General features: G+C 52.3%; 1 protein-coding gene across 2 annotated transcripts; it reads left to right on the forward strand.

Moving 5' to 3' along the window:
• Positions 1-897: 897 nt before the first annotated feature.
• On the forward strand, positions 898-18,612 carry DYNC2I2 (dynein 2 intermediate chain 2). Of its 2 annotated transcripts, XM_055401152.2 has the most exons (9): positions 898-1,089; positions 8,956-9,204; positions 15,251-15,360; positions 15,880-16,037; positions 16,526-16,635; positions 17,095-17,262; positions 17,468-17,700; positions 18,003-18,160; positions 18,374-18,612. In XM_055401152.2, exons 1-9 carry the CDS (start codon positions 904-906, stop codon positions 18,610-18,612), a joined length of 1,611 nt encoding a protein of 536 aa, XP_055257127.2. In that variant the 5' UTR covers positions 898-903. The 2 variants fall into 2 exon arrangements, with proteins under 2 accessions (XP_055257127.2, XP_055257128.1); XM_055401153.2 differs by lacking the exon at positions 8,956-9,204.
• The last annotated feature ends 3 nt before the right edge of the window (positions 18,613-18,615 follow it).

Below are 18,615 nucleotides of genomic sequence, written 5' to 3' on the forward strand. Positions count from 1 at the left end.
GCCTCTGATTGGGCGGGTTTCCATCACTCTGAGAGTTCAGGGATAGGAAGAAAGCAGCCCAGAGGACCCGGCCAGAGGATTCTTGCCAAGAAGCTCAGAACCGGGTCTTGGGGCCAAGCAAGGGTCTGTGGGGTCTTGGACAAATGCGATGTGGCCTTTATGGGTGAGCTGGGGAAATTATATTTTTGGACAATCAGCACCCTCAAGCGACATATAACATTTGATTTCTCATAAAGTTATTTTAAGGATTTATTAAGATCAACATATACGGCAGACACTCAATAATTAGTAGTTGTTCGAGCCTTTAACTTCGGTTTAAATTGCATTTTTTCTACGTTTGACTTCACTTGGGCCTTCCAACTACTCAACCACACTCTGGATCCATATATGGATATTTAAAATCGCCATCCTATTGAGGCAGAAACCGAGGCTCAGAGACCGAGCACTTGGCTTCGAGGTGGCCGCCAACTGGGGCTCTCCTGGAACGCTCGACTACTCCCCCAGCTCGGCACCCCCAGGCCCCACAACTCTAAAGCTCTTTCGCTGCCGCAGGCTCCCGCCCTCCCTTCTGCGCCGGGCTGCTCGGCGCCATCTTTGAACTTGGCACTGGTGCCTCACTTCCGTACTTCCCTCCCCACCCAGAGTAGCCGCGAAAGCCCCAGGCGTGCTCCCTCTGCGGTTGGAGCATCCAAAAACTCGAAATGATGTGGCATCATGGGAAAATAATAATTTATCTCTTCTTCTCGGGTGTTGGAGAGTGCGCTCTGACAAACTGAAAAATGGCGCCGATAGCCTCACGGCCCTAGACTTCCGCTCTGGAGGCGCGGGGGCGAAGGTCGCGGCGGACTGCGTCGGCGCGAGGCGGGGAGGTGGGGGTGGGGTGGGGCCGGCGGAGCCGTCTCCATGGCAACCAGCGCGCAACCCGGGCAGCTCGGCCTGGCGGGAAGCGCGGGAGCTGAGGCGCTGGCGACAAGCGGGACTTCGAGCACCGAGGGCCCCGAGCGGCCCGGGCCGCTTCAGGACGAGACCCTGGGCGTGGCGTCCGTGCCCTCGCAGTGGAGGGGCGTCCAAGGCATCCGCGGGGAGACGGTGAGAGCGCGGGCGCGCCTCGGGGTGACGCGGGCTGGAGGGCGAGGGACGTCGCGCGGCAGCTGGGCCAGGTTTTTATATTTTAACCCACAGAAACTAACCCTTGGGGGTACTCACGTCTCAATTTCCCTAGTCTTTGAGTAGCAACCAAAAGGGTTTTTAAAGACTCTAAAGACTCCAGGTTTTGAAGGATTTTGTGTGAACTGCAGTTTTTAGGCATTTCAAACTTTTACTTAAAAAAATAAGAAGACCAAATTGCATCTTAAAGTCGAGATACACACGTTTTCTAGTACGTCGTTTAATCCAAAGCACACAAACGAGGTTGTCTGAAAGGAGGGCAGGGCTTCTGGGTGCCAGGGCTCCTGAGGGGTCTGTGTGTATGGACTTTGAGCACTGCTGTGTCCCTGGGGATTCCTCAGTCATCAGTGGGTGAGCTCCCTCCTGGAGCTTATACGGGGGACTTGTCTGCAGGGGACAGAAAGTAAACAGTTCAGGTAAGAAGTAAATTTACAGTGTGTTAGAGGTGAATTGGAGAAGGAAATGGCAACCCATTCCAGTATTCTTGCTAGATAATCCTGTGGACGGAGGAGCCTGGTGGGCTGCTGTCCATAGAGGGTCGCACAGAGTCGGACACGACTGAAGCGACTTAGCAGCAGAAGCAGAGGTGAATATATTGTGCCATGGATGAAAGAAAAAGGGTGAGGGATTAGAAAGATTGGGTTGGGGAGTGAAAGGGTTGTTTGCAGGGTGGTTGCACTCTCATTGAGAGGGTGATGTTCCAGCAAAGACTTGGAGCAGTGAGAGTTAGTCAGGGTTATTTGAGGTGGAACAGCCCAGGGAGCACAAAGTGCAGGCGTAAAGGTCCTGCAGTCGAAGCAGAGCAGGTGTGTGTGAGGAGGCAGGTGGGGCTGGAGAAGAAGGATGGTCACAGGTGAGGTTGGAGAGGGTAAGGAGAGGCAGATCAAGTATAGGGCTTGCAGATCATTTTAAGGATGTTAGCTTTCCCTCAGTGAAAATGAGCATTGGAAGGAGTCTGCATTTTTCCCGCAGAGGAAACTGAGGCTTTGCTTTCCACACAGATGAGAGGTCCTACAGAAGACGATTTCCTCACCAACACCAGTACCGGTGAGATTTCCATGAAGTCTTACCCTCTCTCCTTTTTTAAAATTTTATTTTTGGCCATACCACACAGCATGTGGTATCACAACCTGAGCCCCCTACAATAGAAGCTTGGAGTCTTAAAAACACTGGAACACTGGGGAATCCTTAAAGTTGTAACTTTTGATTAACTCTTGAGGATGAAATGGTTGGATGGCATGACCCACTTGATGGACATGAGTTTGAGCAAGCTCAGGGAGTTGGTGATGGACAGGGAAGCCTGGCATGCTGCAGTCCATGGGGTCGCGAAGAGTCGGACCCGACTGAACGACTGAACTGAACTGGAGGACAAGTTTCTTGCCTCAGGCCAGCAGTCTGCAGGTCTCAAGCCAGATTTGATCTGGCTTCAGAACACTTCCCACTTCACCATGTTCTGTTCTGTTCTGTTCAGTCGCTCAGTCGTGTCCAACTCTTTGCGACCCGTGGACTGTAGCCTACCAGGCTTCTCCGCCAATGGGATTCTCCAGGCAAGAATACTGGAGTGGGTTACCATTTCCTTCTCCAGGGGATCTTCCCAACCCAGGGATCAAACCCAGGTCTCCTGCATTGGAGGCAGACGCTTTAACCTCTGAGCCACCAGGGAAGGCCCCACTTCACCATACTGGATAGAAAAGATTCCAGTTAAAAAGCAAAGTCAGGACTTCCCCAGTGCCCCACTGGTTAAAACTCCTTGCTTCCAATGCACGGGGCATGGGTTTGATCCCTGGTCAGGGAAGTTCCACATGCTGTGTGGTATGGCAAAAAAAAAGCAAAGGCAGTGGATATTTTAGTTATTTCTGTTCATCTTTTTTTTTTTTTTTAACATAGTGAAAACTTTTATATTTGGAATTAGCCAGCTTTATTGAAGGTAAATGTGTAATTCACATTCACTGGCTTTTAAAAATACTTGAAATAGCTCTTATTTGCCGAAGATTTAGATTTTAAAAGAGTTCAGGTTTTGAACCACTGACTCTGTCAAACTTTACTTTTTTTATTAAAACAAAGATGAGATTGAGGCATATTTTCTTGTACCTATAATTTGAACCAGTAGGGCTCCAAGAACTGATTCTAATACTTGAGGTACAAAAGCTTTCATCTTAGGGGGTTCATTTGAATTAGTCTTTGCTGTTTTATTGAAGTGTGTGTGTGAAAGTCACTCAGTCGTGTCCGACTCTTTGTGACCCCATGGACTATGCAGTCCATGGAATTCCCCAGGCCAGAATACTGGAATGGCTAGCCTGTCCCTTCTCCAGGGGATCTTCCCCACCCAGGGGTTGAACCCAGGTCTCCCACATTGCGGGCGGATTCTTTACCAGCTGAGCCACAAGGGAAGCCCAAGAATACTGGAGTGGGTAGCCTATCCCTTCTCCAGCGGATCTTCCTGACCCAGGAATTGAACCGGGGTCTCCTGCATTGCTAGCTGATTCTCTACCAACTGAGCTATCAGGGAAGCTCCTTTTATTGAAGGGGATTCTTAATTAAGTCGTAAGAGTATTGGGAGTTCCCTGGTGGTCCAGTGGTTAAGACTCTGCCTTTCCACTGCAGAGGATTTGGACTTGATCCCTGATCAGGGAACTAAGATTCTGCAACCTGCTTGGCATGGCCAAAAAAAAAGATTCTAAGACTGTTGAAGGGGTCCAAAGAAAAGAGTTATTTTCCAGATTAAGTTGTTTCTCTTTGTAAAAGTTTCTGTATCCAAAATTTATTTGATTATTTATTTTATTTATTTAAAATATTTATTAATTTGGGGGTGCTAGGTCTTAGTTGTGGCACGCCAGATGTTGTTTAGTTAGGACATGTGAATGCTAGCTGTGGCATGTGGAATCTAGTTCCCTAACCAGGGATTGAACCTGAGCACCCTGCACTGGGAGCTCGGAGGGAAGGACCACCAGGGAAGGCCTTGTACTCAAAATTTAGGAAAAAAATCTGGAAGGGAAAACTGGAAACAAAAACTGCCCCATAGTCTCATTTTCCAGCAATTTGGTTTATAGCTGCTCCCTCTCTGTTTTGTCTGTTTTCCTCCACATTTTTTTACAAAAATGAGACCACACTGTGCATAATATTCTGTAGACCCAATTTTTCACTCACTACTATAACTTCATGAACTTATAAGTTCATTATTTAACCAGTCCCTTTTGATGGACTGTTTCCAATTTTTGTTTTATCAGAACCCTGTGATGAGTGTTTTAGCTAAATTAAAAAAAAAATATTTATGTTTTATCTGAAGGTTAATTGCTTTACAGAATTTTGCTGTTTCCTGTCAGATATCTTTAAGAATCAACCATAGTTACACCTCGTCCCCTCCCTCCAGAACCTTCCTCCCATCTCCCTCCCCATCCCACCCTTCTGGATTGTTACAGAGGCCCTTAGCTAAACTTTTATATGCAGCTTCTTAATTGTTTTTGCAAGTTCTTTTGGAAAAGCCAGACATTGTTCTTTGCTTGGCCCATGTAGTGATGCAATATTGGGGTGCAATTTTATGTTCCAGTGATGGATTTTTTGTTGTCGTTGTTGAGGTATTAGTGATCTTTGGCTTGATTTAACTTTTCTTGCTTTATCTCGATTTATTCACAGAGGGACAGGGTCCTTGACTTTGGGTTCAGACCTGGCCGTGAGTGTGTGGAGACTCTTTGGGGACTTGGCCTTGGGCCAGTCAAGTGATCTGCAGAGTGGGTCTTGTTAGAATACTTATGTGGGATTAAATGAGATGCTAATGAGAAAACAGTTTGAGACTGACCCCCAGTACTGTTAAGGTTTGGGGGGGCTCACGTCTAAGTGTTTGAGATGAAGGGCTCCTAATCGCTTCAATGCTTGTCTCTGCTTTTTCAAACTTGGCCGACACTGGAATGCCCTGGAGAGTCTTGAAAAATGTGAATATCTGGTCGCTGCTTCCAGGGATTCTGGTTTAATTGATATGTGGTGTGACCTGGGAATCTGGTTTTATAAAAGCTCCTCAGGTTATTGTCATACGTGGCAAAACTTGAGAACCATTACTTTAATCCACCCTGCTTTCCAACAGTGTTACCTTTCTGAAGCCTATTTGAATCCTGTCAGAGTGTAGAGTGGGGGACTGCCCTGGTTGTCCAGTGATTAAGACTCTGTTCTTCCAACGCAGGGGGCACAGGTTCAGTCTGTGGTCAGGGAACTAAGGTCCCAGATGCCTCAGGGTGGGGATAAAAAAGGATATAGGGTGTGTTCTTTTCTTGTGGTAAGATACGGGCACATTTTACCATATTAAAGTGTCCAGTTATAAAGGGTACATGTTAACAGATAAGATACATACACATTTTACCATATTAAAGTGTCCAGTTCAGCGATGTTAAATACCTTCACAACATGCAGCCATCTCTACCATTTAGTTCTAGAACTTTTTATCAGCAGATGCATTCATTTTGGGCATTCAGGTCTGTCTCTGGACTGTGAGCTCCCAGAGGGCAGGGAGTGGGTCTTGTGTACTTTTGCATCTCCCAGAGGCTTCCAGGAAACACTGAATGGAATCCTTTTCTCGTGTCCTGTCATCCACATCCTGATTCTGCCGAATTTCTCCCCTCCTGCTTTGAGTTAAGCTTTCCTCCTTGTCTGCTCCTCCCTCTCTCTGGACCTGGGGCTGCTTCCTCGCCTTCGTGGGTTCTGTGGCAGATGACACCCCTTTCCGGAGGTGTTTGTTTTTAACCTGAGGTTTGGCCTCTCACGAGTTTTCAGGAATTAGATTTGTGGTTCTCAACCTTCTGGAGTTTGCTAATAGTTTTGATACTAAACATTTTTTTTTTTTCAAGACACATGTGAAGATAACACCAGAGTAGCTGGCAATAATTATAAGTCAAAGGTATTGTGGCATAACAGGGCCTCCCAGCTTCGGTGAAAATGTTGATCATTGCCGTCTTCATTGGTTGACTCTCAGCTCCAGGTCATCCTTTGAGTAACTGTTTGCTACCCTGCTATACGGCCTTCTCTCATAGCTCAGTTGGTAAAGAATCTGCCTGCAGCGCAGGAGAAAGTGAAAGTGTGTCCGACTCTCTGAGACCCCATGGACTGTAGCCCACCAGGCTCCTCAGCCCATGGGATTTTCCAGGCAAGAATACTGGACTGGGTTGCCATTTCCTTCTCCAGGGCATCTTCCCGATCCAGGGATCGAACCCAGGTCTCCTGCATTGTAGGCAGACGCTTTACCATCTGAGCTATCAGGGAAGCCAATTCCTGGGTTGGGAAGATTCCCTGGAGATGGAAATGGCAGCCCACTCCAGTATTCTGGCTTGGAGAATCCCATGGACAGAGGAGCCTGGCATGGGGGTCTCAAGAGTTGGACACGACTTAGCGACTAAACCACCACCACCACCCTGATCTACTCGAGGCAAGGTCAAGTAAACAGGAAGTCATACCCTGAAGTACTTTGATATTGGTTCTGGGTTCAGTTACCCCCCCACTCTTGGAGGTCTCAGGTGAGTGAGACAGGAGACAACGTTGCATTACAAAATCCACTCAGCTCATTTTCTTTTTGCTGTGCTGCGAGGCTTTCAGGACCTTAGTTCCCTGACCAGGAATGGAACCTGGGCCCCAGCAGTGATAGCACCACGTCCTAACCACAGGACCACCAGGGCATTCCCGTCAGTTTTGTTTATTTATTAATTTTGGTTGCTGCTCGCGGGCTTTCTCTAGTTGAGGCGAGCAGGAGCCACTCTCGTTGTGAAGCGTGGCCTTCTCATTGTGGTGGCTTCTCTTGTGGGAGCGTGGGTTCTAGGCTCGTGGGCTTCAGTAGTTGCTATGCATGAGTTCAGTTGTGGTGGTGGGCTTGATTGGCTGAGGCAGGTGGAATCTTCCCCGGCCAGGGATTCTTAACCACTAGACCACCTGGGAATTCCCATCAACATTGTATCCAGGATATTCCCATGGTACAGTTTCTGCTAGTTAACATCAGGATGTCTCACAGCGCATCACATTTTGTTGGTCTGCTGAGAAAGAGGTGCTGAATTCGGTCAGGAACCATCTCAGCTCCCATCACGCCCGCGGATCATCAGGTGTGTGTACAGGACTCAGAAAGGAAAGGTCTTGGAAGGGCTGGGAAGGGGGACTTCCGGGAGCTGTGTTCACTCTGGCAGCATCTCTCAGCCCCGGCGAGGAGCCCTGTCTCACCCTGTCTCCCCCAGCTGCCCTCCTGTGGTGCCAGCCCCTTCCTTTGGGCTCTCGTAACGCTCGCCTGGTGCTGAAGCCCAAACGGGGGAGAATGGGGTCCGGGCCCTATTACTGTCCTATCGGCGCAGGTGCCTGGTAAGCAGCCACATGAGGAGAGCCTCTTGTGGGTGCCAGGAATCTCAGTTGTACAGGAGCCCTTGTTTGGTGACGGTTGGTTGTATCCTCCAGAAAGGGAGGAGGCTACGTCTCCTTCCCTGATGTGATGTCTGTCCCTCTGCCCAGCTAAACAGGGGACAAGGAACTGGAGATGGGTGGCAGGGTGGAGAGAAGTGGCAGCTGAGGAGCAGGCTGCCTCCTGCCAAGCAGCTCCCTGCAGACACACATGCATCCTTTGATCATGGGACACCTTGGAAGGTACCCTGCTGGAGAGGGCTGCGGCCAAGGGAGGGAGAAGAGGGGCGTTCTGCTGCCCCAGGTGAAACCCAGGTCCTCAGATTAAGGCGCGGGGTGGGGGAACGATATAAGTGCTCTCTGCACCTTGAGGGCAGAGGTGATGGACTCTGGGCCCTGGGGCGTGGCTGCAGGAAGTATACAGATGGGATCTGAGTACCTGCCCTGTGGCATCACCTGGGGGCTTGTTAGCAAAGACCCCATCCTAGACCAGTGAACCAGAAGCTCTGTTGATGGGGAGGAGGCAGTAGTGTGTTCCTTGGCCAGCCTCCTGGTGGTTCTAGGACCCTGCTCAGGGAGACCACCCTTCCAGCGTGGTCTCTGAGGTCCTCTTCCACTCTGGAGTCAGGTGTGCAGCTCAGGTGTGTTGGGGGGTGAGATGAGGGGGCTGCCTGCTCCGTGTTGGCTGGCGGTGGTCACTGCGCAGGGCAGTGAGGGGCTCGGCCTCAGCCACAGTGTCCCAGACCCTGTCCGTCCTCTGTGGGGTCTGTTTTCCTCAATTTGGAGCACATCCCTTCAACCTCTATTTCATCAGGCATCAAAAGGGGTGTGTCTCACAGCTGATGTGTATACTTCATATAGTTTCCTCCTGAAGAGCTGTTACTAAGTAATGGGTAAGTTTTATAGTCAATAGTCAAGGAGATCTATTAATAGAAGGTGTGTGTGTGTATATATATATATATAAAATTTCTTTTTATTTGGCTGTGTTGGGTCTTCGTGGTATGTGAACTCTTCATTGAGGCATGTGGGATCTAGTTCCCTGACCAGGGATTGAACCCGGGGCTGCCTGCCTTGGGAGTGTAGAGTCTTAGCCACTGGATCACCAGGAAGTCCTTAGGAGGCGTATTTTTAAAAAGAAAGTCACTGTCTTCTACTCATGATCTTGAAGTTTTCCCACTGCCTATTGACACCACGTGAGTGGGTTTCTCTGGCTTACTCCCTGTGGGTTATCTCCACCCACACCACACCGATTGGGTTCTGCCCAAGGAAGATGGACTAGTTACTAGAGGAAGGGGACGGACGTCAGGCAGACAGAGCAAGCAGTGGTCCTTTTGCCCAAGGATAAACAGCAGCTGCGGGTGGGTGAGTGCCTGGGCAGGTGGTGCTGTGAGGAGGGCTGGCTGGTGACTGCGTTTCGATCTCCTCCAGAAAAGTTGCCAGACGGCCAGCATTGCCACCGCTGAAGCATCCGTGCAGGCCCGGAAGCATGTGGATGCTGAGGTGCAGACCGAGGTCCCTGAGCTGGTCAGCCTGCCATCTGTGCCTCGGTACAGCGGCTCCCGGCTTGCGGCCTTCCTCCGGAAAGTGGAGGCCATGGTTACCCGAGAGCTGAACAAGAATTGGCAGAGCCATGCATTTGACGGCTTCGAGGTGAACTGGGCCGAGCAGCAGCAGACGGTAGGGATGGGCTGGTACGGGCCTGGGATGCTTTGGGCTGGGGCTTTAGCTCATCCTAAGTCCTTCTTTTGTGCCACCCAGTAACAGCGTGCACGCCAAGTCACTTCAGTCGTGTCTGACTCTTTGCGACCCTATAGATTGTAGCCCACTAGGCTCCTCTGTCCATGGGATTCTCCAGGCAAGAGTACTGCCATGCCCTCCTCCAGGGGATCTTCCCCACCCAGGGATCGAACTAACATCTCCTGCATTGGCAGGCAGGTTCTTCACCAGTAATGCCACCTGGAAAGCCCTGGCCTGCCAAATAATAGGAACACCAATAACAATCGTAACAGCATTCACCAAGCTCTTACTTTTTGCCAGATATTAAGCTAAGAAGTCACTGGGCCTTCCCTGCTACCCCTGAGGGTGGTGCCTCGTTATTTCCATTTCCTGCTAGTAGGCAGTAGAGGCGGAGAAGAGGCAATGGCAAGCCACTCCAGTACTCTTGCCTAGAAAATCCCATGGATGGAGGAGCCTGGTGGGCTGCAGTCCGTGGGGTCGCTGGGGGTCAGACACGACTGAGCGACTTCACTTTCACTTTCACACATTGGAGAAGGAAATGGCAACCCACTCCAATGTTCTTGCCTGGAGAATCCCAGGGATGGGGGAGCCTGGTGGGCTTCTGTCTCTGGGGTCACACAGAGTCGGACACGACTGAAGTGACTTAGCAGCAGGCAGTAGAGGCAGGGTTTGAACCTGGACAGTCTGACTCTGGGTCTTATTTTCTTGATCACTCCGCTCTGTTTCCCCAGGCACGCTCTGTGCCGACTCATCTGTCCTTCTGGGCAGCTCGGTGAGGCAATTCTTTCCTCATCTCCATCTTATGTTTATCTTTTGTCCACACTGAACAACCTGTGGGATCTTAGTTACCTGACCAGGAGTCTAACTCAGGGCCCTTGGCAGCGAAAATGCAGGACCGCCAGGGAATTCCTACGATCTCCATTTTACAGATGAGATTCAGAGAGGCTAAGGGACTTGTCCACAGTCACACAGCTGTAACTGGCTGAGCTGGAGCTCGAGTCCCAGTCTCTGGTTTCACTGTTGCGCTCTGCATCGCCAAGCCTTTTCTGTTCTTGAGGCGGAGCTCAGAGCAGTCACCCTGTAAACGCAAATGCCCAGTTGGAGTCATGGCTTTGAGATCAGGAAGCCTCTGAACGAAGGCGGACTCTTGACTTTTGCTCCACCCTGCTATTGCCTGTGGACAGGCTGCTGACTGCGCAGTAAAGGCTTTTCTTAGGCATTGTTTTCTTCCTGGAGAAATGGAGATGAGTAGTTATATATTCAGAGGTCATAGCCCTTCTCTCTCGCCCTTCTTCTTCTGTCTGTTTCTGTATATACAGCTGCGCTGTTCCCACCAAATCGTTGATAGGTTTGGGAGAGTGGATTTGTTTGAGAGAAATCCTCAAAATCCCTCTGAAAAACAGTTGCCAAGGCCACAAGTTAGTGTGGACTCGTCATTATCTTTTTAAGTGGAGCGCAAGAAGAAGGTCATGAACCTTAGAATCTGGGTGCAGCTGCCCCATTTTACAGTTGCGTTCAAAGAGGGTGAGCTGTTGGGTTTTGTTTGTTGTTGTTTGTATGTGCCTGAGTCTTAGTTGCAGCATGTGGGATCTAGTTCCCTGACCAGGGATCAAACCCAGACCTCCTGCATTGGGAGCACGAAGTCTTAGCCACTGGACCACCAGGGAAGTCCCAAGGGCTTGTTCTTAATTGTTAAGGCTTTTCCACGTTTCTGTGCGTTAGTTTGGTCCACCTGTATATTAGTTTCTCCCCGTATAAAAATCCATGTGGTATGATGATCTTTTTCGCAGGGCAGCAAAGGAGAGGCAGACATAAAAGACAGACTTTTGGACACAGCAGGGGGGAAAGAGAGAGTGGGATGATTTGAGAGAGTAACATTGAAACATTCACATTACCATATGTAAAATAGATAGCCAGTGGGAACCCAGAGGTGCTCTGTGACAACCTAGAGGGTGAGATGGGGAGGGAGGCTCAAGAGGGAGAGGACAGGGGCTTCCCCGGTGGCCCAGTGGCTAAGACTCCAGGCCCCCAACGCAGGGGGCCCAGGTTCCATCCCTGATCAGGGAACTAGATCCACATACCACAGCTAAGATCCAGTGCAGCTAAAGAAATAAAAATAAATTAAAAAAAGAGAAGGGGGACGTAGGTATGCCTATGCCTGATTCATCTTGATACATTTCAAAAACCGTCACAATTTTGTAGTTATCATCCGATTAAAAATAAATCTGCAAAATAGGAAAATACTCGTTTCTGATTACAAAAGCACTCCATGTTCATTTTAACAAACTGAGTCATTGCAGAAATACGGAACATGTAGTATGAGTGGGAACACTGGTTCAAAGGCCGTTCCCATTCGACACTGACAGCACTGCCGCCACTGCTGCCGTTGTCATCACGAGCTTCTCAGATGAGAAGGAACGACGCTGTACATGCTGTTTGTGGCCTTTCTCACTCAGCAGAGCTTTCCCTGTCAGTTCCTGTAGAGGAGGGACCCAGGCACCCTGGAACCTGCGTGACGTGCCACTGAGCAGACAGGCAGCCTTCCTGGGGTCCCCGTTGGTGGACATCCCAGCACAGCTTCGCTCCTAGAAGCGTATCTTCCGGAAGCAGTGAGCAGGTGGGGGGTTAGGCAGCACCCCCTGGGTGACCATGGGGCGTGTGGGCCTCTCTCGGCCCTGAAGTTGCTTTCCTTTTTGAGTGCTGGGCAGAGGAGTAGTCGTTTCAGATTTTGCTGCTGCATGACAGAACCAAAGCGAATCTGTCTCTCTCACTTTGTTTTTCTTTTGCGTGAATTTCTTGATGATTTCTCCCCAGGGGAGTCACTGCGTGGCCTGAGGCATCAGGCTGCTCTGTCTCTACTCCAGCTGTCAGGGCGTTGGCCTTGACTTTTCACTGCTGTCCTTGGCTGTCGTCGACCCGCAAAGGCTGACGCTGCTTTCAGCGAAGCACCGCACCTTCACAGTTTGGAAATCAGTGATGACTTGGCCGAACACTTCGGAATTAGAGATGGGGAGGAGGTCACCCGGGGCGCCCCCTGGAACCTTTGACCTCTTACCTGTCCTGCCCTGGCCCTTGTTTCAGCGTGTGTGGCCGGCAGCGGAGAGGCACTGTGCGCAGTCTTGGGGTCTTTTCTCTTCAGAAGCGAAGTCTGTTCTGTGTTGTCAGGTCGCTGCACAGACTTCACCTTTGTCCTTTTTATTTATTTATTACCATTTTCATTTTATTTAGTTATTTGGCCACGTGGTATAGCTTGTGGGATCTCAGTTCCCCAACCAGGAATGAACCTGGGCCCCCAGCAGTGGAAGCGTGGAGTCCTAAACACTGGAGCACCAAGGAATTCCCTATTATAATTTTTTAAAACGTGAAGTATAGTTAGGGATTTCCATTCTGGTCCACTGGTTAAGACTCTGTGTTTCCACTGCAGGGGATGTGGGTTGGATTCCAGGTAGGGGAACTAAAATCCCACATGCCATTTGGTGTGGCCAAAAAAAAAAAATGAAGTATAGTTAATGTTCTATAGCTTCAGACGCACAGCGAAGCGATTCATGTTTCACATGTGCGTGTGTGTAGTGAAAGTGTTAGTCGCTCGGTCGTGTCCGACTCTTTGTGACCCCGTGGAGTGTAGCCCGCCAGGCTCCTCTGTCCATGGAATTCTCCAGGCAAGAATATTGGAGTGGGTAGCCATTCCCTTCTCCAGGGATCAAACCCAGGGTCTCCTGCCTTGTAGGCAGATTCTTTACCATATGAGCCACGAGGGAAGCCCATGTACATATATATGCTCAGGTTTAAGCATATATTCAGTTTTATATATATGTATAATACGTATATAAACACATATTTTCTTTTTCCACATCCCTTTCCATTATAGACTTTTGTCGTTTTTAAACTGCTACACGATGTTGCACCATAAACTTTCTTGGAGTCAGGTTTGTTGAGGTGTGTTTTCCACACGGGTGAGTTTGTGCTGTGTGCTGTGTTGGGTCTTGGCAGACACCCACCAGTGAAGGTACAGAGCAGCCCATCTTTCTGTCCCTCTGCCTTCTCATCTTTAGGTTTTAAAGTGTACTAATCATTGCAGTTATGAATGCTGTTATAATGCATAATGCTCATAGTTTATTTTTTAATATAAACTTCTCTTGAATTCATAAAACATGCATAAACACAGGCGCAGATCACCAGTGTTCGGGTCCATACTTTTCACACAGTGGAAACATTCGTGGAACCGGAACCCCAAGAGTTTTTCTCTTACCCCTCTGCCTCCTGGCCCCACCACATGGCTTTGTTTTAAAATGACAGATTTGTTGAGGACTTCCCTGGTGGTCCAGGGGTGAAGACACCATGCTTCCACTGCAGGGGGCACAGGTTCAACCCCTAGTTGGGAAATTAAGATCCGAGTGGCACAACCAAAAAATTAAAAGGGGAAAAACCCAACAAATTTATTGAGATATAGTTTACAACCCATATAATTCACCCATATAAATCATTTAAAGTGTGAAGTGTGTTTTAATATATTTCCAGTAGGGGCTTCCCTGGTGGCTTAGACGGTAGAGCCTGCTTGCAATGTGGGAGACCTGGGTTCAATCCTTGGGTTGGGAATATCCCCTGGAGGAGGGCATGGCAACCCACTCCAGTATTCTTGTCTGGAGAATCTCTATGGACAGAGGAGCCTGGAGGGCTACAATCCATGAGGTCACAAAGAGTCGGACACGACTAAGCGACAAAGCACACAGCATAGCACAGAGGTATGTAACTTTGCCACGATCCATTTTAGAATATTTGCATCACTTCCCCAAAAAAGAAACTCACATCCACTAGCAGTCACTCCCCATTTCCCCACAACTCCTGGCCGCTGCTCAGTCCCTTTCTGTCTCTCGGTTGCCTCTTCTGGACATCTCACGTAGTGGACTCATGCAACATAGGCTTATGTAACTGTGTCTCCTTGGCAGAGTGTCGTCAAGGGTCTTTGTGTTGTAGCGTCTCTCGGGTCGCCATTCCTTTTTGCGGCTGAGTCGTTCTTCATGGTAGGGCTATCCTATACTTGTCCGTCATTCGCTGGACGTTTTTGGCTATCGTGAATAATGTTGTGAACACTTGTGTACAAGTGCTCATGTCGGCTTGTTTGTTTCCAGTTCTCTTGGGCATGTCCCTCGGAGTGGAATTGCTGGTCCGGCAACCCACTCCAGTGTTCTTGCCTGGAGAATCCCAGGGACGGGGGAGCCTGGTGGGCTTCCGTCTATAGGGTCACACAGAGTCGGACACGACTGAAGTGACTTAGCAGCAGCAGTAGCAGTGGTAACTAAACATTTTGCGGAACTGCTGGGCCGTTTTCCACGGTGCCTGCACTTTCTGCGTTCTCACCAGAGGTGCACAGTGCAGCTTCTGACAGAGTTTGGATATTTTTTCCATTGGATGGTTTCTCTATTTGGGGTTATGAGGTCAAGAAGGGTGAGACTTTTCGCAGGCGTTTCGGCCTGTGGTGCAGATTAGCCTCTGGAAAGTGTACCAGCCCCTCACCATGGCCAGCAGTGCTGGCCTCGTTAGCTGCTGCTGGCAGCTGTGGGCTGAGCCACAGGGTGCCCGAGCTTTAAAAAAAAGTGTGTGTTGAAATACACCTAACGTGAAATGTATTCCTATGACCATTTTTCGCTTGTGCAGTCATGTGGTATCCAGGCTACTCCCATTGTTGGGCAGCCATCACCCCTGTGCCACTCCAGAAGCCAAGACTTTGGAGAATTTGTGTGGAACAGACGTGAATACAGGGTCCAGCTCTGACCTGGAGCCTGGTGTCCATCTCAGTTCCCAAGGCTCTTCCTTGTGGAAGCATCGTGTAGGGGGAATGATGGGATGAAGGCTCCACACCGTCCCCGGGCTGGGCAGAGGACTTGAATCCTTACCGGAATCGGGAGCCCCATGCCTGTGTCTGCTTTTTTGCTACCCTGCTGGGTGGCTTTGGGATTCGGAGTTGGGGATGGTCTGTCTCTTATAGGTGACCTGCCTACATACCCTGAGCTACCCCCCAGCCCAAGGACAGGGTCTCCACGTGACTGGTGTCTCCTGGAACACCACTGGCTCTGTGGTGGCCTGCGCCTACGGCCGGTGAGTGGCAGCAGGGGTGTGTGTGTGGTGTGACAGGAGGCCCTCAGACCCTCATCTGAACCCGTCTCCCAGTCTGCACAGAGAGGGGTGGGCCCAGAGCTTGGCCTTTCTGGGAGTCTTCTTTCTCAAGGCAGCCCGAGCCTTGGGTTGGCAGGGAAAGACAGGGAAGTTTCTCCCAGTGCCCAGCTATCAGCAGTGGGTTGTGAGCCCTGGGCCTGTCTCGTCTCTCCAAGGCTGCGTCAGACATGCCCTGCTTCCTCCCCCTGCCATGTGTGGCCCCATCCCTGGTTCCTGGAGACCCTTTTCCGGGGAAAGCCATGACCTTGGGGTACCATATAGGAGCCTCTGCCACTTGGGTACCCAGCTATTTCTGTGTGTGATGGGGACAGAGACTCATCTGTGTCAGGGGGTGCGGTGGGTCAGGCAGTAGGAGCGAGGTGGGGTGGCATGGGGTGGGATGCCCCACGCCAGGTGGGATGCCAGGCCTCGGGCTGAGCTGGTGCAGGTGTGTCCCTGCAGGCTGGGTGACGGGGACTGGAGCACGCTGAAGTCCTTTGTGTGCACCTGGAATCTGGACCGGCGAGGCCTGAACCCCCAACAGCCGTCGGCGGTGGTGGAGGTGCCCAGCGCCGTCATGTGCCTGGCCTTCCACCCCACGCAGCCGGCCCACGTGGCAGGTGAGCCCGCCAGCCTGTGTCGTTTCTGCTCCGCATCCCCTGGGGGGTGGCCGAGGCCCTCCATTTGGCCTCAGCCCCTGGTCACGGCCAGACGCAGGGACCATAGGGGGCCCTGAGCCCTGGGCTCTGGCGGGGACGCTGGGCGTGGAGGAGGAGGAGGCAGGTCCTCAGCTGAGTCTTGGGCGGTGCAGGCCATGCAGAGGTACAGCCTGGTCAGGACGTAAGGCTGGATGAAGCAGGCAGTCTCGGGGCGCTGACCATAGTGATGTGCGTGCTGGGAAAGGGGGCAGGCGAAGCTGGAGGAACGGCGGGTGCAGGCAGGGAAGAGCAGCCTGGTTGTGGGGGAGTTTCCTGGGTTGGGCACTGCTGGGTAGAGTGGGCGGCCTGGGGACCAGGACTCTCTTCGAGGAAGCAGCCCCGTGTCCTAGCGCAGTGGATGGGAGGGGAGCGGGGCTGTGGGCGGCTCCCCACGCCTGCTTGGCCTCCAGGTGGACTGTACAGTGGTGAGGTGCTGGTGTGGGACATGAGCCGCCCCGAGGACCCACTGCTCTGGCGCACGGGCCTGACGGACGACACGCACACGGACCCCGTGTACCAGGTCAGGGCAGCGGCCTGCTGGGTGGGGCGGGAGGTAACCTCCTCCAGGGCCAGGCCTTGCTGTCTGGGCGTCTGCTCCACAGCATGGAGCAGCGGAGGGGGCGCCTGCTGGCCAACACCCAGGAGGAAGGTCACCAGGGAGTCAGCGCTTGGCCAGCTGCCTCCAGCATTCTCGGAGCTCCTGGACCCGGAGTCACACTCGCCCCCTGGGCCTGGCCCTGCTGGCCGCCTCCATGGAGCCCCTGCCATCCTGGTTTTCTGCTGGGACTTAGGGGAATCTGGGAACCCTCTGGGTCTGTGCCCTGGTGGGTTAGGTGGCTCCCAAGCCTCCGCAAGAAGTCTCCCTTTTTTTTTTCCTCCTGGAAGAGAAGGGGAAGGTCGTGTGGAGGCTGACAGCTGGCCTTGCTGGGAGGCGGGGCAGGTGTCCTCTCGTGACCTGGCTCCTCTCCCTGTTGCCCAGGTGGTCTGGCTCCCGGAGCCCCGGCACAGCCACCGCTTCCAGGTGCTGAGCGTGGCCACTGATGGGAAGGTGCTGCTCTGGCAGGGGGTTGGGGCCGGCAGGCTGCAGCTGAGTGCGGGCTTCGCCCTGGCGGTGCAGCAGCTCCCCAGGAACACCAAGCTGAAGAAGGTATGTGGGGTGAGGCTGCCACCCTGGACATAGGCCCACAAGAAAGCACTGGGTCGTGGGACCCCCCCGAGCCAGTGCGCCCTGGGGGCGGGCGGGCAGGTGGGAGTCCCCGAGGGCCACAGCAGCCACGCACGTGCCTTGGGTTCCTTGGGGACACCGAGCAGACTCCCCCCGCCTCTGCCCTGCTGTTGTTTTTCCTCTGCAGCCCTCCCGTGGAGAGACTGAGGTGGGCGCTACGGCGGTGGCTTTCTCCAACTTCGACCCTAGCCTTTTCGTGCTGGGCACAGAAGGCGGCTTCCCACTCAAGTGCTCTCTGATGGCGGAGGAGGCCGCTGTCACGCGGATGCCCAGCTCTGTGCCCCTGCGGGCCCCGGCGCAGTTCACCTTCGCCCCCCACGGCGGCCCCATCTACTCTCTGAGCTGTTCCCCTTTCCACAGGTAGGGAGGGCCCACAGGGCCTCTGGCACAGGGAGGGTAGGAGAGTCCCACCAGGACCCACACAGAACTGCCTGAAGAATCTGCAGTCTGCCCTGGGCCTGGGTCTTCTCCACCGAGCCCCAGTACCCAGAGCTCCTGTGGTTGGCTCCAGGGAATCGGCTCCTTAGTTCTGGGGGCCCCACAGGTTTGGGAGTCTAGGGAGGCCTGTCGGGAGCCCAGTAGCCCACAGAGTCCGGCGGAAAGGCCCCAGCCACAGCTGGACCCCAGCACTCACCCCCCTGCCTGCCCTGTGTCCCATCTAGGAATCTCTTCCTGAGCGCAGGGACAGACGGCCACGTCCACCTGTACTCCATGCTGCAGGCCCAGCCCCTGACCTCGCTGCAGCTCTCCCACAAGTACCTATTTGCCGTGCGCTGGTCCCCGGTGCGCCCCCTGGTGTTTGCGGCTGCTTCTGGGGGAGGTAAGGCACGGAAAGGCACAGACCCCAGGCTTGGATCCACTGAAGGGACGTGAGCCCAGCGTGTCCCTGCAACTGTGTGCTGGGGAGGCTGTGAGTGAGGCTGCCTTCCCTCACGTGGGATGGAGAGCTGCGAGTCACAGCCTTCTCTTGTCTTCGGGAACCACAGAGGCTGCGGCTCTGGGCCTCTCTGACCTCACGACTCTCTCGCTGAAGGTGACGTGCAGCTGTTTGATCTCCAGAGAAGCTCCCAGAAGCCCACAGTTTCAGTCAAGCAAACTGAGGATGAAAGCCCTGTCTACTGTCTTGAATTCAACTGCCAGCAGACTCAACTCCTGGCTGCTGGTGATGCCAAGGGCACGGTAAAGGTGTGGCAGCTGAGCAGTGAGTTCACTGAACAGGGAGCCCGGGAGACAGAGCACCTGGATCAGTTGGCCTCAGAGGTGGCCAGCTGAGGT

Source organism: Moschus berezovskii, chromosome 11, assembly GCF_049115385.1.
Source record: "Moschus berezovskii isolate FMDL1 chromosome 11, NW_MosBer_1.0, whole genome shotgun sequence".
Classification (NCBI taxonomy): domain Eukaryota; kingdom Metazoa; phylum Chordata; class Mammalia; order Artiodactyla; family Moschidae; genus Moschus; species Moschus berezovskii.